At 33.7% G+C, this 12945-nt stretch overlaps 1 protein-coding gene and 2 long non-coding RNA genes across 4 annotated transcripts; 1 reads left to right on the top strand and 2 right to left on the bottom strand.

Moving 5' to 3' along the window:
* Positions 1-6579: 6579 nt before the first annotated feature.
* LOC123215289 (digalactosyldiacylglycerol synthase 2, chloroplastic-like) lies at positions 6580-9263 on the bottom strand. The gene is made up of 5 exons (XM_044635322.1): positions 9088-9263; positions 8620-8929; positions 8095-8361; positions 7596-7945; positions 6580-7413 (listed from the first exon to the last, which is right to left on the bottom strand). The coding sequence occupies exons 2-5, from the start codon at positions 8899-8901 to the stop codon at positions 6918-6920; spliced, it is 1395 nt and encodes a 464-aa protein (XP_044491257.1). The 5' UTR covers positions 8902-8929; positions 9088-9263; the 3' UTR covers positions 6580-6917.
* Positions 9264-10512: 1249 nt separating this feature from the next.
* LOC123217580 lies at positions 10513-12126 on the top strand. Of its 2 annotated transcripts, XR_006502502.1 has the most exons (3): positions 10513-10794; positions 11748-11833; positions 11925-12126. It is a non-coding gene; the product is annotated as an uncharacterized LOC123217580 (long non-coding RNA). The 2 variants fall into 2 exon arrangements; XR_006502501.1 differs by lacking the exon at positions 10513-10794 and having other exon boundaries at positions 11698-11833.
* Positions 10959-12204, bottom strand: LOC123217581. Its single transcript, XR_006502504.1, has 2 exons — positions 12103-12204; positions 10959-11805 (listed from the first exon to the last, which is right to left on the bottom strand). It is a non-coding gene; the product is annotated as an uncharacterized LOC123217581 (long non-coding RNA).
* Positions 12205-12945: the final 741 nt, after the last annotated feature.

Here is a 12945-nt window from a genome sequence, read left to right as displayed (position 1 = left end):
ATCACTATAACATTAAATTAAATTATTTAATATTCACAAGAAATTATTAAATTCATAATAATATATAAGGTAATTTCAAATATATATGGAAAAAAGCTTTTATGGTGATTCTAACAAATTGCCATGTTTCATTGTACATTTTTATTGCCATTTTTCTTTATTTGATTTAAATAATATTTTATTACTAAAAATAAAAAATTATCATAAGAATAAATTACCTAGTATTATAAATGACAAAATTTGTTAAAACTTGATAGGTATAAGTCGTTATTTTGTTTGGTTTAAGGTAAAAAAGGAGTATTAAGATATTATTTTATTTAAATACTCTTGATATAATTATTCTTATTCTATTAATTGAAAATGAAATTATTTTTATCTTAAATAATTAATAAATAATAATATAATTATAATAAAAATCAATATTATCTTAATAATTTTTTAATTTTTAAGGTGAGTATTAGTAATAGAAAATTACATGAGTATTTTACTAATTATCGATCAAACAAAGTAATTTAAATAATAAAAAATAAATTACTAGAATAATCTTTCTATCCTTAGAACTAAACGTTCTTTTATTATTTTTCGTGGAGAGAGATTTAGTCTTGGATGTATTTGTCAGTATAAGCATGCTCAACAAATCCGAATATAAAATCTAGAGGATATCAAATTTCTATTTTCTAGGCTTTCATGGAGCCCATATTTTGATCCGAAAATAAAATTTCTATTATCTGTAAGTGATACGTTTTATTTATAATAATGTCATATTTTAGTCTAGTCATAACTCAAAAATGACCTATTACTAATTTCAATCTTTAGGTCATACAAGAATGCAGGCCAAACGACTATTTCCCACCTAAGGTATGCTGTAATGACAAGTTTCTACCATTTAACTATGGAAACAGTAAATACCTACCTATGACCAGTTAAAAATAACGTTGGTAAGGGTAAAATCGTCATTTTCTCTATAATATTAAAAAATAAATTAAAATATAATCTATTTTTAACCCCCTAATTTTTGAAAACTAAAATTTTTCTCTAGCCTAAGTTTTAAAAAATGGCAGTTTCACCCTAGGGTTTGGTTTTGAAATCTCCGGCGATATCTCCGGCTCTATTGCCGACGACCTCTCCCTCCCGAGACATCCTCTCCTTCCGACGATCTCTTTCCTCCTTCGTCTTCCCCGACGAAGTTCTTCATCTCTCAAGGCGTCTCCGACACCGATTGGCCCTCCAAATGGGAGGAAAGAGATCGCCGGAAGGAGAGGATGTCTAGGGAGGGAGAGGCCATTGGCACTGGAGCCGAAGATGTGGTCGGAGATTTCAAAACCAAACCCTAGGGTAAAACTGCCATTTTTTAAAACTTAGGCTGAGGGAAAATTTTAGTCTTTAAAGTTTAGGGGGGCAAAAAGAGATAAAATTTTCAGACGTTAGAGTTCTGTTAAATTTAATCGGTCATGGGTGGGTATTTGGTGTTTCCATAATTAAAGGATAAAAACTTGTCATTACAGCATACCTTGGGTGGGAAATAGTCGTTTGGCCCAAGAATGCATCATATTTTATGTTTAAGCATTAGGCAATCTCTCAAGCCCATGCCTGTCGTTGATATTGATGTAAAAATTCAGTTGGATCTCATATCAAGTGTAGAATCTATATGATTTCAAACTCTTCAATATTCACCTATGGCTAACAAATAGTTAGTGTACAATTATTCAACGTGGGCAATTGTCAAGACTGTAAAACATTGCAATGATGACATTACCATATGCATTATATGATTATAACTAAGAGACACGATAATAGCTCTAGTATTATATAACGTAAACATTAGAAAAACTATATCCTAAGAATTAGTTTTTGAAATTGAAAACCCAAAGCTATGATTACCCATACTTATACTTTTAAATTTGAGATTTAAGTCTTGTCTCTTGTACTTGAGATTTTAACAAATGTACACTTTATGTTGATATTCCTATACTTCATTTACCTAAACAAATATATTTCAAGGCATCCAAATTGTTGTCTGAAAGCTCAAAGCTGGGAAACCAACGCATGAAAGTTTTCAAGTTTAGATAATTATTATGGAGACACTGCTCAATCATATACTACGACTACATGGGCTACAAAAGTACACGGCAAGTGCGGGCGTTTTGCCCATATCGGTGACAAAAGCCACACCGGTATGTAGCCCTCTGTACCCCTGCAGGCTATCCTCCCCCATAAGCAGGTGCAGGTGCAGGTGCAGGTGCTGATCCAGCTGCAGTTATTGGATACAGTGCATTGATCGCCTGAACGTTAGAATAATAGAATGTGAGTTGTGGGAATTCCTCACAGAAACAGGTGGACAAATGGAAAATAATACGTACCCGAACATATTCTTCAGAGAATCCACGGATGTGCCTCGTGTCCCACACTCCTGCAACGGGTACAATAATCTAATGGTCGTCCTGGTTGGAGGGCCTGTAACAATATATATGAAGAATGAAAAACAACAACCAGGTTTCCATGATGTATAAGAGACTTGAGGTGAAACAAATGGCACAATATAATCGTTTAAGGAGTTAAAAACTAACTGGGGCTGGTCGATTGACCCGAAGTTGATTTTCCAAATAGCGCAACATATCCTCCCTCGAGTAAAATATTTCATTTGTGGCCGTATTTATGTACTGCTACAAGTCACATTGCAAAAAGTTTCCAGTTTCATCAGTTTGTTGCTAAATGATTCTTAAGTGTCTGGTTTCTTATATGGAATATGTAAATGTGCCAATTACACATAGCAGTTTATACAAGTAAGAACTTGACTAACAGTTCATCAATTCATATCATGCCTAAAAATATCTAAAAGGAAAGCAGCAATGTCAAAGCACTGAAATTTTACTCATTCAGTAATGCATCATCCAATTCACAGAACAGGAATAACAATATTCAAGAACTACAGAAGCCATAACTATAAAACTAGTACATATTTCCTGAAAAGAAATATTCATAAAATTTCATTTCAAAACTGCCCTAAATTCTCTAAATCTCCAGACTTAAACTAGCTAATAACAGCCGTTGATGAGCTGCACTTAACACTAATAGAATTTTATTTCTATCTCCTGTTTTATATGTATCCATCATGAATCAACAAGACTAGCTGAACTGTCAAACATTTTGAATTTCAAGATTGCTTGGACACATTCTAAAAATGGTTTAGATACATGATTTGACAAATTTTTAGATCACCTGGAAGCAGTACAGTATATAGTCATTGGGAATATTATAACTACATTTTTGATGAAGTTACGAAAAAAAAAAAAAGAGTTTTTACTTGACAATTTGTTGTGCTTACTATCAATGTATTAGACTTTAAAATTTTCATAGCGATTTTTATTGATTTAAAGCAAAAAATAATGTTTACATTTGTTTCTAAACCTAGAAAATTAATATATAAAGGACAAGTGATAGAAAATTTCAAATGTTAATTGAAATTAAATTTGATAATTTTCATAACGATTCTTAATTATGTGAAATAAATATAATAAAAATGTTGTAAGATTGAAAAGCCTGGCAATACTTGTTTCTGAAGTTGGTAAGTTAACATAAAAAAGATAGGGTCATAAAAATTTTAATTGTTTTAAATTAACTATATGAGATAGTTTTCTTAATTATTTGAGACCAAAAAAAAAAAAACACTCACACACGTAATGTCAAGTCAAAGAGTATGACAACATTTGTTTTTGAAGTTGGAAAATTAATAAAAAGTATACGATGAAAAAAACTTTTAAGTGTTTTAAGTGAAATTATATTTAATAGTTTTTATAGCGGTTCTTAATGATTTGAAGAAACAAAAACACATATTGTCATGTTAAAGACTATGACAACACTTGTTTCTAAAATTGAAAATTAATAAAAAGGATAGAATGAAAATAAATTTATTGAGTTTTAAGAGAAATTAGATTTAATAGTTTTCATAGCGGTTTGTAATTATTTGAAACAAAAAGAAAAACACTATGTTGCCATGTCAAAATGCATGATAACACTTGTTTTTTAAGTTGGAAAATTTAAGAATAATTTAAAGTGTTTTAAGTAAAACTAGGCTTGATGGTATGATTTAAAGGAAAAAAGTAACACATGCTACCACATCGAAGACCATGACAACATGTGTTTTATAATTGGAAAATGAACATAAAATGGACAAGTTGATTTGTATCCCTCTCTTACAAAATATTTTTAGTGAATTAGAGTCCAAAGTTTTTATAATTGCTTTTAATGATTTGAAATTTATATATAAAAAAAAAAATCATGGCATGGTTTTGTTCACCATGGCAACCCTAGTTTTGAAATTTGAACACAAACAAAAAAAAACAAGGTGACACACTCATCTATACAGGTCTCTAAGTGTTTATCTGTAAAAGAGTGCAGTGCCAAAAATTGACAAATTACATAATACGTTCCTAATCAGTCTAACAAAAATTTTACCAACACAATATCCTCAAACAAGATCCTGAAGTCATGCCAACAAACTATAATCTGACCAACAGAGCAATAAGATATACAGAAACCTTGACACAGAGAGCACAACTACTGCATCAGTACTCAACTAAATGTGAGGCTAAAAGGAGAAACAAGATTTCCCACAAGGGCTATCATCAAACCAGAATAAAGCAGTGCTTTATATGATAATAGTACTATATAGATCATATCACAAGTTGCTATATAGATAAGCAGTTAAGCACCATAGTGAAACTATAAACAAAAATAAAAGCATAGTTGTTAAACATTAACATCAGGAAATTGAAATTATGGAGCTGAGCTGAGTGTGAAATCACCTCATCAACACCACCTTCGTTGGTCTCGTTGATTATAAGCCATGCTTCAGGAACATAATCTGGAGAAAAGTCAAGGCGACGAGCATTTCTGCAACCTCTTCTGTGTGGGCGACCAGCCATTGTTACAAGAAGGGAAGGTGTATGATAGTGAAGTTGTGTTAAGAAGGGTGGCTTATAAAGGGAGTGAATTGAAGGTGCAATGAATCCTGAAGAACCACGTGTAGGCATAAGTTCAGAAATTGCAAAACGAGGAAGATTACAAAAAAATTAACAAGAAATTGATTCCTATTCATTTTCAGTTACGTTTTTTTGTCTAGTTTTTAAGTTAGCTACTAAATTAGACAAATAACACTGTAACAGTAAAGGGTGCTAAGTTGTGCTACCAAAAATGGATGAGGTTACATATTTTCATCCAAATCTGTTTTGGGTTCGGTGGCTTTGAGTCTTCTTGGCAAGCAGGTGGCGCTGGCAGGCGGGGGCTATCACACAGTGTCACTTGGCAGACTTGAAAAACCAGCCGTTCCATTTCAGGATTTCAAAACCATGACCAAGACCAAGACCAAGACCCAGACCAACAACTGAAGCAAACGCCGTCGTTTTGCTTCTCTAGATTCCATCGCCATGTAATCTGCAATTCTGCGTATATGGCAACTCTTGTCACCCTGTTTCAAGCCAACAACTGTACTTTGAATGTCATTTATTTAATTACTATAACATTAAATTAAATTATTTAATATTGAAAAGAAATTATTAAATTCATAATATTAAATAAGGTAATTTCTTATATATATGGAAAAAAAAAAAAGCTTTTATGGTAATTATAAAAAATTGCCATACTCCACTATACATCTTTTATTGCCATATTTCATTATACATCTTTTATTGTCTTTCGTGAAGATAGATTTAGTCTTAGATGTGTTTCCCAGTATAAGCATGTTCAGCAAACCTGAATATGAAATCTGGAGGATATCAAATATCTATTTTCTTGGCTTTCATGTTGCCCAAATTTTGTATTGAAGGTTTTCCAATATAAATATATGAATATCAAATATTTTATTAAATGTTTTCTTCACATATACTTATTCAATGAACATCAAAATATTTAGGCAAATTAATCTATAAATACTATTACTGACTGATTTATTATGTGTCCATTTTCATGCTTTTGTTCTTTTAATCATCTAGAAAAATATATATTGAATTATTTTGTAGGTATCATTTTGCACTTGTAATTGATACTCTGTGTTTATATTAATGTCATGACTGGGTAATAACCTACCACCAATTTCAATTTTCAAATTATACAGGAGCACATCATTCTTGATGTTTGAGCGTCGGGCAATCTCTCAAGCCCATGCCTATCTTTGATAATGATGTAGAAATCCAATTGGATTTTATATTTAACGTAAAATTTATATAATTTTGAACTCTTCGATGTCCGCCTTCACTTAACAAATAGTTAGTGCATGATCATTCAATGTGTGTCTATCAAATCAAAGCTATGGAACATTGCAATGATGATATTATCATTTACATTATATGATTATTACAAAAAAATACATGATAATGATTGTTGTATCAACTAACATAAACATTAAAATCTCAAAATCTCAAAAATTAGTTATTAAGATTGACACCTAAAACCATGTATTGCTATACTCATACTTTTTAAATTGAGATATAAGACTCGTACCTTGTATTTAAAATCTTAACAAATGTACACTTTATATTGCTATTCCTGTGCTTCATTTACTTGTTTCCCACCTACCGCGAATTAAAGCGAGACGGTATTATTGTTAATCATTAAATATACAACAACTAAGAGGTCATTCGTGAATATCTATAAAAATATTACAATCAACTTGGCCTTACAATTTAAGTCCCCTTCCCTTTGCTTTCGGTTTTGACCAGAGGGAAACCGGGAAACCATCAACTCGGTGCATCCCCAGTCACAACTCACAAGGACATGCTGTTCATCCCAACTTCGTTTAAAAGCAATGGACAGAGAAATCTGTCTTTTACGTTTTGTTGGCCCTGAGACTGATCATAATTCGACATAATGTCAAGCATTTTTCAATATAAAAACATATCTATAAATCAACTTTATAGGCCTCATGTATGCGTAGGAATTGCCAACCCGAGCTCCTTACATAGCTCTTCATCCGGTTGCAGGCTCGCTGGAATTGCACCAAATAATCTTCTCATTGCCTCAAACCCAGAACTCAGATAATGTATATATGCTGAAACATCATCCATGCTTCTCCTCACATTTAATGATCTGGATGCAGATTTCGTTGAAGGAATTTTTGACAGTTTCTTCACAAAACCCTGGTCCAACTCAGAAACCCTCAGAAACCGTTCTGTAGCCGCTTCCCACGATAGTTCATGCCTCTGTGCTTCAGAAAGTTGCGAGGGCTTCTCTGTGAGTGCCTTGAGTGTGACTTCAACAAATCCATTGCCATCATCGTAAGTTCGGCAATTTGAGAACTGCTTGAAGAAGTCATTTGAAGGGTGATTAGCACAGACAACAATTTTGCCCATGGCCAATGCCTCAGCTGTGGTCGTGCAAACCACATCTGTTGTGCTTGGATTCAGGAAGACTTTATAACTGGAGGTGGCAGAAAATAAAATGGAATAAAAAGGAGTTAATATGAATTTCAATTTCAACTTGTTCAAAAAACTGAGAAGGAAATAACAGAACTATAGGGAAGGGGCCAAGTGGGCAATCCATGATTTGCTCAGCAATCACTGTTGAATTTTTTTTAGTTAGACATATGTAAGGAAGCTTACTCATGAAATACAGGGTCAGCATGATCACGCCCAGCATAAACTCTAACTACTAGTTTTAACTTGTTAGCAGCTTCTTGAACCTCACTGGAGTCCTCCCCATTGCCATATAAATCCACTTGAAGCCCTGCTAGTTCCTCTTGGTGGTCACGAAGAAGCTCAAGCAGTTCCTTGTAGCCTTTATTCCACACCATCTTCCCAATGTAATAAGCACCCTTAGTAAAGGCCTGGTTCCCACTTTGTTGTTGTTCCATCTTTCTCTTGCCAATCTCAAGGAATTTGGGATTGACTCCATGAACATTGCAGATGATGGAATTTGGATAATCCTGTGTGGCAGCGGATAACCTAATCACCTGCAATTAAGATTCCACAATGTTGTGAGGAAGCAACTTTTCAAAGAATAGAACAACATATAAGGATATAAACATGGTTTACTTCTTAGTGCAAAGGATGTGGAGCACCAATGGAGTATTTAGCTACCTGGAAATTATAAAAGTTGTACCTTGTGGCAATAGATACCGACAACCCAAGTATTTACATGTTTAAGGAAAAATGCTTTCAGTCGTCCATTCTTCTCTCGCTTCACATATTCCAGGTAATTGGTGTGTACAATTCCTATAACAAAGCGGAATTTAGTTTTCCATCTCTTCCCATGATGAAACCAAGTAAGATGCTCAGGCTCCTCAAGGACAGCAATATCCGCCTCCTCATCAGGGATAATTTCAGAAATCTCTCCAGCAGCAAGAATGCTCCTTTTATCTACAGCAAACTGCAACCACCCAGGAAGTCATCAATGACTATACAGCTCTTAAATTGCTCCTAGATGCTGTTCTAAAGCAACAGATGCTAATACTCTAAAGCAAAAGATGGCCCAAACTCATGGGCAAGTCTAATCAGCTCAAACAGCATGGAGATTCATCACAATAGATATACATGCATCAAAGTCACAATGAAGTCAAACATAAACACAAAAACAATAAATATATCCATATCAGAACTGGTACAAGAAAATTACAGGCATGATTACCTTTCCAGGATAAAAACGTATAATAAAAGATGAAGTAAACGTGATCCTTTCCTTGAGCCACTCACGAACATAACTTTCCTGCTCCTGAGGTGAACTAAATGTGATGTTGCCAGGATAAACTAGTTTTTGGTGTTTCAAAGATAACCAAGGAATCACCAAAGTGACTTTTCTTTCTCCATCTTTAGCAAGATACGCAGCACGAAACAGAGGGTTAACAGCCGTCCCAGTCATCCATGGAAGACTCGCAGTAGTAAAAATCGCAACATGCCGTTTTCTATCCATTCAGTCATCAGCCTTAACCTAACAATATCTGAAGAAAAATTTCTCAAAATTAGACGAAAACAACGACTTTATAGCTAAGATTTAAACCTAGGGTTTCGTACAAGCAAATGATTCCAAGAGACACAAGGCATAAGAACATGATTTGAAGTGGAATACAGCAAACAGTAAATAAATTGTTAAGCGTACCTTTGTTATTTGTCTGAATAATCCGTCAGGACTTGAACGTGGTGAGGAAGTAAGAGAAGCGTAACAGAGATGACCTGAGAAAATTTAGCAGAGAATCAACGAGGAAGCCAAAAAGTCCTGTTTTCACGTTGACTGGAGTCGATAATACACCTTGAGGTGCCTTTGGTTCAAGCACCGCGTAAATTATTATTATATAGGCGCAAATTGGACAGGGATTTCATTTTACCGAATAAATCATTATCTTATTTGGATAAATTGGACTATAGAATATGCCTTGAGGGATGGGGGGAAATTGCAGTAAATGAAAAGTTTGGAGGGAAATGTGAGGGTAAACTGCAGCAAAGCAGAAGGTTGGGATTAAATAAAGACTAGGCCAAACGACTGTTTCCCAATTAAGTTTTGATGTGTTCTCAAAGTCATATTCGTGATATTTGAAAAATTTAAAATCTTACCTATAAGCGAATTAACATTAAAATTTTTTATTAGAGACATGAAAAAAATTGTTATTTTACTAATAAATCTTAAAATTCTAAAAATTTATATCATTTTCTTCTTTAATTTATAAAACTAATAATTTCACTCTAAAATTAAGTTTTAAAAAAATCACTTTTCCCCCTTAGAGTTTTAAAATCCCCTTCTATTTGCCAATGATCGATTTTGATTCTTCTTCTGTCGTCAACAATGGACGACAACACCTTACCTTTGCTAATGATGAGACAACCGGGACGACGAAAACTTCATCTTCCCAGTTGCATTGTTACTAGCAAAGGTAGGGTGTTGAAACGTCGTCGTCGGTGATCGAAAATGTTAGAGAGAGGAAGAAAATAAACCTTAGATTTTGAGGAAAAAATGTTATTTTTGAAAATTAAAAATCTTTAAATAGAAGTGAAATTATTGGTTTTTAAAATTTAGAGAGAAAATATAATGTATTTTATATTTTTTTAATATTATTAATAAAATAACAATTTTAAACTTACTTCTAAAACAAAAAAATTTAATGACAATTGACCTATATATGGGATTTTGAGTTTTTCAAATCCTGTAGATGTTACTTTAGAAATGTATTAAAACTTGGGTGAGAGTAAGTCCTTTGGCCTAAAGACTAATGTTAGTATTCCAAGCAGTCAATGTGTGTGCAACCGTGACTAGAGCCAACTCTTCCAACCTTGATTGATTGTGTAGGATTTGCATTAGGGTTGGACTTGACTTAAATTTGGTTAGGTTTAAATGCCAGCTCAATTCGATTTGAGTTTATATGAATCAAGTTTGAATCAAACCTGAGTTAAAGTTCTAAGCTCGATTAATAATTGTGTAAAACTCGAATTTGAGGATGTTTGGTTTGGTCTAATTTGCAAGCCTATCATTCAACTCGATTGCTACAAATCTTTCTACAATTCTCGTGATGCTTCACAATCCATAACTAATTCAAATGAAGAATGAGGGGAAGCAAAAATGGAAGATGACTGTAGATTCCCCAGGATATGGAGGAGTCAAATGAAGGTAAAGATGAGAAGTTCCAGATAAATGGATAACTAACTAAGAAGCACAACAAAAATGTCAAACTTAAACTTAGCTTTCCTTCAATACAATTTGAGAAACTTGAGCTCTCTTATTATCTATTTGAATCAAACTAGAACCAACTTATGATCAAACTTCACTCGCATCCAAACTTGAGCAACACCATGAGGGTGACCAACTTCTCTAGAGGTAATTGTTTCTACATCTTAAATGTTCTCGTTATCTTGATCTCATCTTTTCATCTCAATCATACAAGGCGAAGCGGAAGGAATCGGCAAAATATAGTTGAGATCAATTGGAGCGATGTGATAAATCCTCTCATCTTGATCTCGTGCAAACAATGAGTCCAAGTATTTAAAAAAATATAATCATGTAATCTTTTATTACCTGAACCAAGGTCCACAACCCACAGAAATCATACTGTTTTTCTCCTCTGCCTAAACGATACTATGTATAATACAAATATACGGCAAATTTATTAAATATTTCAGTAGTTGTGGAGTGTTCTGGTGTTCATGCTTCATACCAGATTTGCTCTGTCACCATCATGAAGTGACACTAAACTCAAGGCCATGGGCGGGTTGTTTCGGAGTTCATAGAATCAAAATAAATCCCAAATTTCACGTGAAAACCCTAGAAAAAAAAAATCTATAAATTGTCTAAACAAATCCAGGTTGGTAGAAACTGGAAAGTTATTGCTGTTAGCGGTGACGGGGGCAATATGTCCAGAATGGCTTCATTGACAGAGGGACCTGCTGCTTGGAAATCACCATCCAAAAGTTGGAAGGTTACTAAGCAATTTCTCAAAATTCTTAAATTCGCATTTCTTTGTCAGAACCTTGTCTTGCACCCAATTACCGGTGATGATCAAGTCCATTTTTCAATCCTGAGCTCGGTGCAAAGCGAAGAATTCAACGTGTATTTTGGTTGTTAGAAAAGATTTAACATTTTTCATGATAAAAATTTTAATTGTAAAATGACATCTTTAATAAGTTATAGGAGCAGGGTGATACATAACATCAACTGTTAGGGGTTTGGCTTCGCTTTCTGTAATCTCTTTCTGTCGGCAAGATTAACTTTCTTGTTGTGCCTTCTAAGTAAGTAGATGATTCTTAGTAATTTACATTTCACTGTTGCTTTAGACAACAGGTTCCCCTACCAAACTTCAGTGGAGAGCAGAGGGATTGTGCCCGGAGACTTCTGCAAAAATTTGAGGAAGTCAGTAAAGGTAATTTATAAGCATACTTCCATGTTAATTCCTACATGATTCAGTTTGTTTTTACTGGTTTCCTGACAGTAATTTCATATTTGATAACCAGATTATTGAGTTCCTTGTTGAGTCCCAAGATTCCTCTGAAGGTAGCTGAGACACACGACTCCCTTGGCAGTTGCAAGATGTATGGCATACTAGCCTTTAATAACACTTTGATTTTAGTTATCTTGTAATTATTACATTTTCTTTAATTGCTCTTTTAAGATCATATTTTTGAATCCAACCTGGAATGGAAAGGACTTCAAATTCATCCGCTCTGCCACAGGAATAGTATTTTTATGGTTCAAGGAGATTCTGTCATGAGTATTTTTCCAATCAGCCTACATTTCAGGGTTTTATCAAAATCAGCTTGCTCCTGTATCGTCAAAACACGGAAACGACAAAAGAAAATATATATCTGTAAGAAAATTAATTTACGGATGACCGATGAAAGACACAAAACCGAAGAGACAATTAAATCACCAACACAAACCCTAACTTCTCATCGATAATCTAAGAAAATGAATGAATCGGCAAAAATACAGCAAGAGAGAGATTTAGCCAAGAAAACCTAACAGAAAGAGAGATTAATCAGTGTTAGGATTTCGCCGGGAAACCGTAGCCCTTAATCAACGAGATCATGACTCCAACTTTACAAAGCCGCAAACAAGAACAAGAAACTACCACGATTGTTGTTTAGGCTCTGTGGAGTGTGGGATGATTTATATAGAGAGACCTGTAAAGAGGTGAGAAACCTTAAATGATGCGGTTGTGCTGAGCTGTCATGTTTGACCGTTTGAAATTTACCCCTTCCTAATTGACGCTGTTGTGCTGAGTTGTCATCTTTGACCGTTTGAAATTTACCCGTACTCATTGGACTAAATTGTAATCGCATCGAACACAGGTTTAAGGAAAATTAATTAAATCAGTTTTTTTTTTTTTTTTTTATAGTCTAGAAATTACATTTTGCTATAATTACTTGGTTGACACAGTTATTATCTCATTTCAATATCTTGTTCTTGAATTTGAAATTGGTTATTAGTACATGAAAATTCCTTATTTGTTAACTTAGGATGTAATTTAATAGT

This window comes from Mangifera indica, chromosome 5 (assembly GCF_011075055.1).
Source record: "Mangifera indica cultivar Alphonso chromosome 5, CATAS_Mindica_2.1, whole genome shotgun sequence".
NCBI lineage: Eukaryota > Viridiplantae > Streptophyta > Magnoliopsida > Sapindales > Anacardiaceae > Mangifera > Mangifera indica.
The sequence above is the reverse complement of the archived record's forward strand: the minus strand, read 5'-3'. Positions and strand labels throughout refer to the sequence as shown.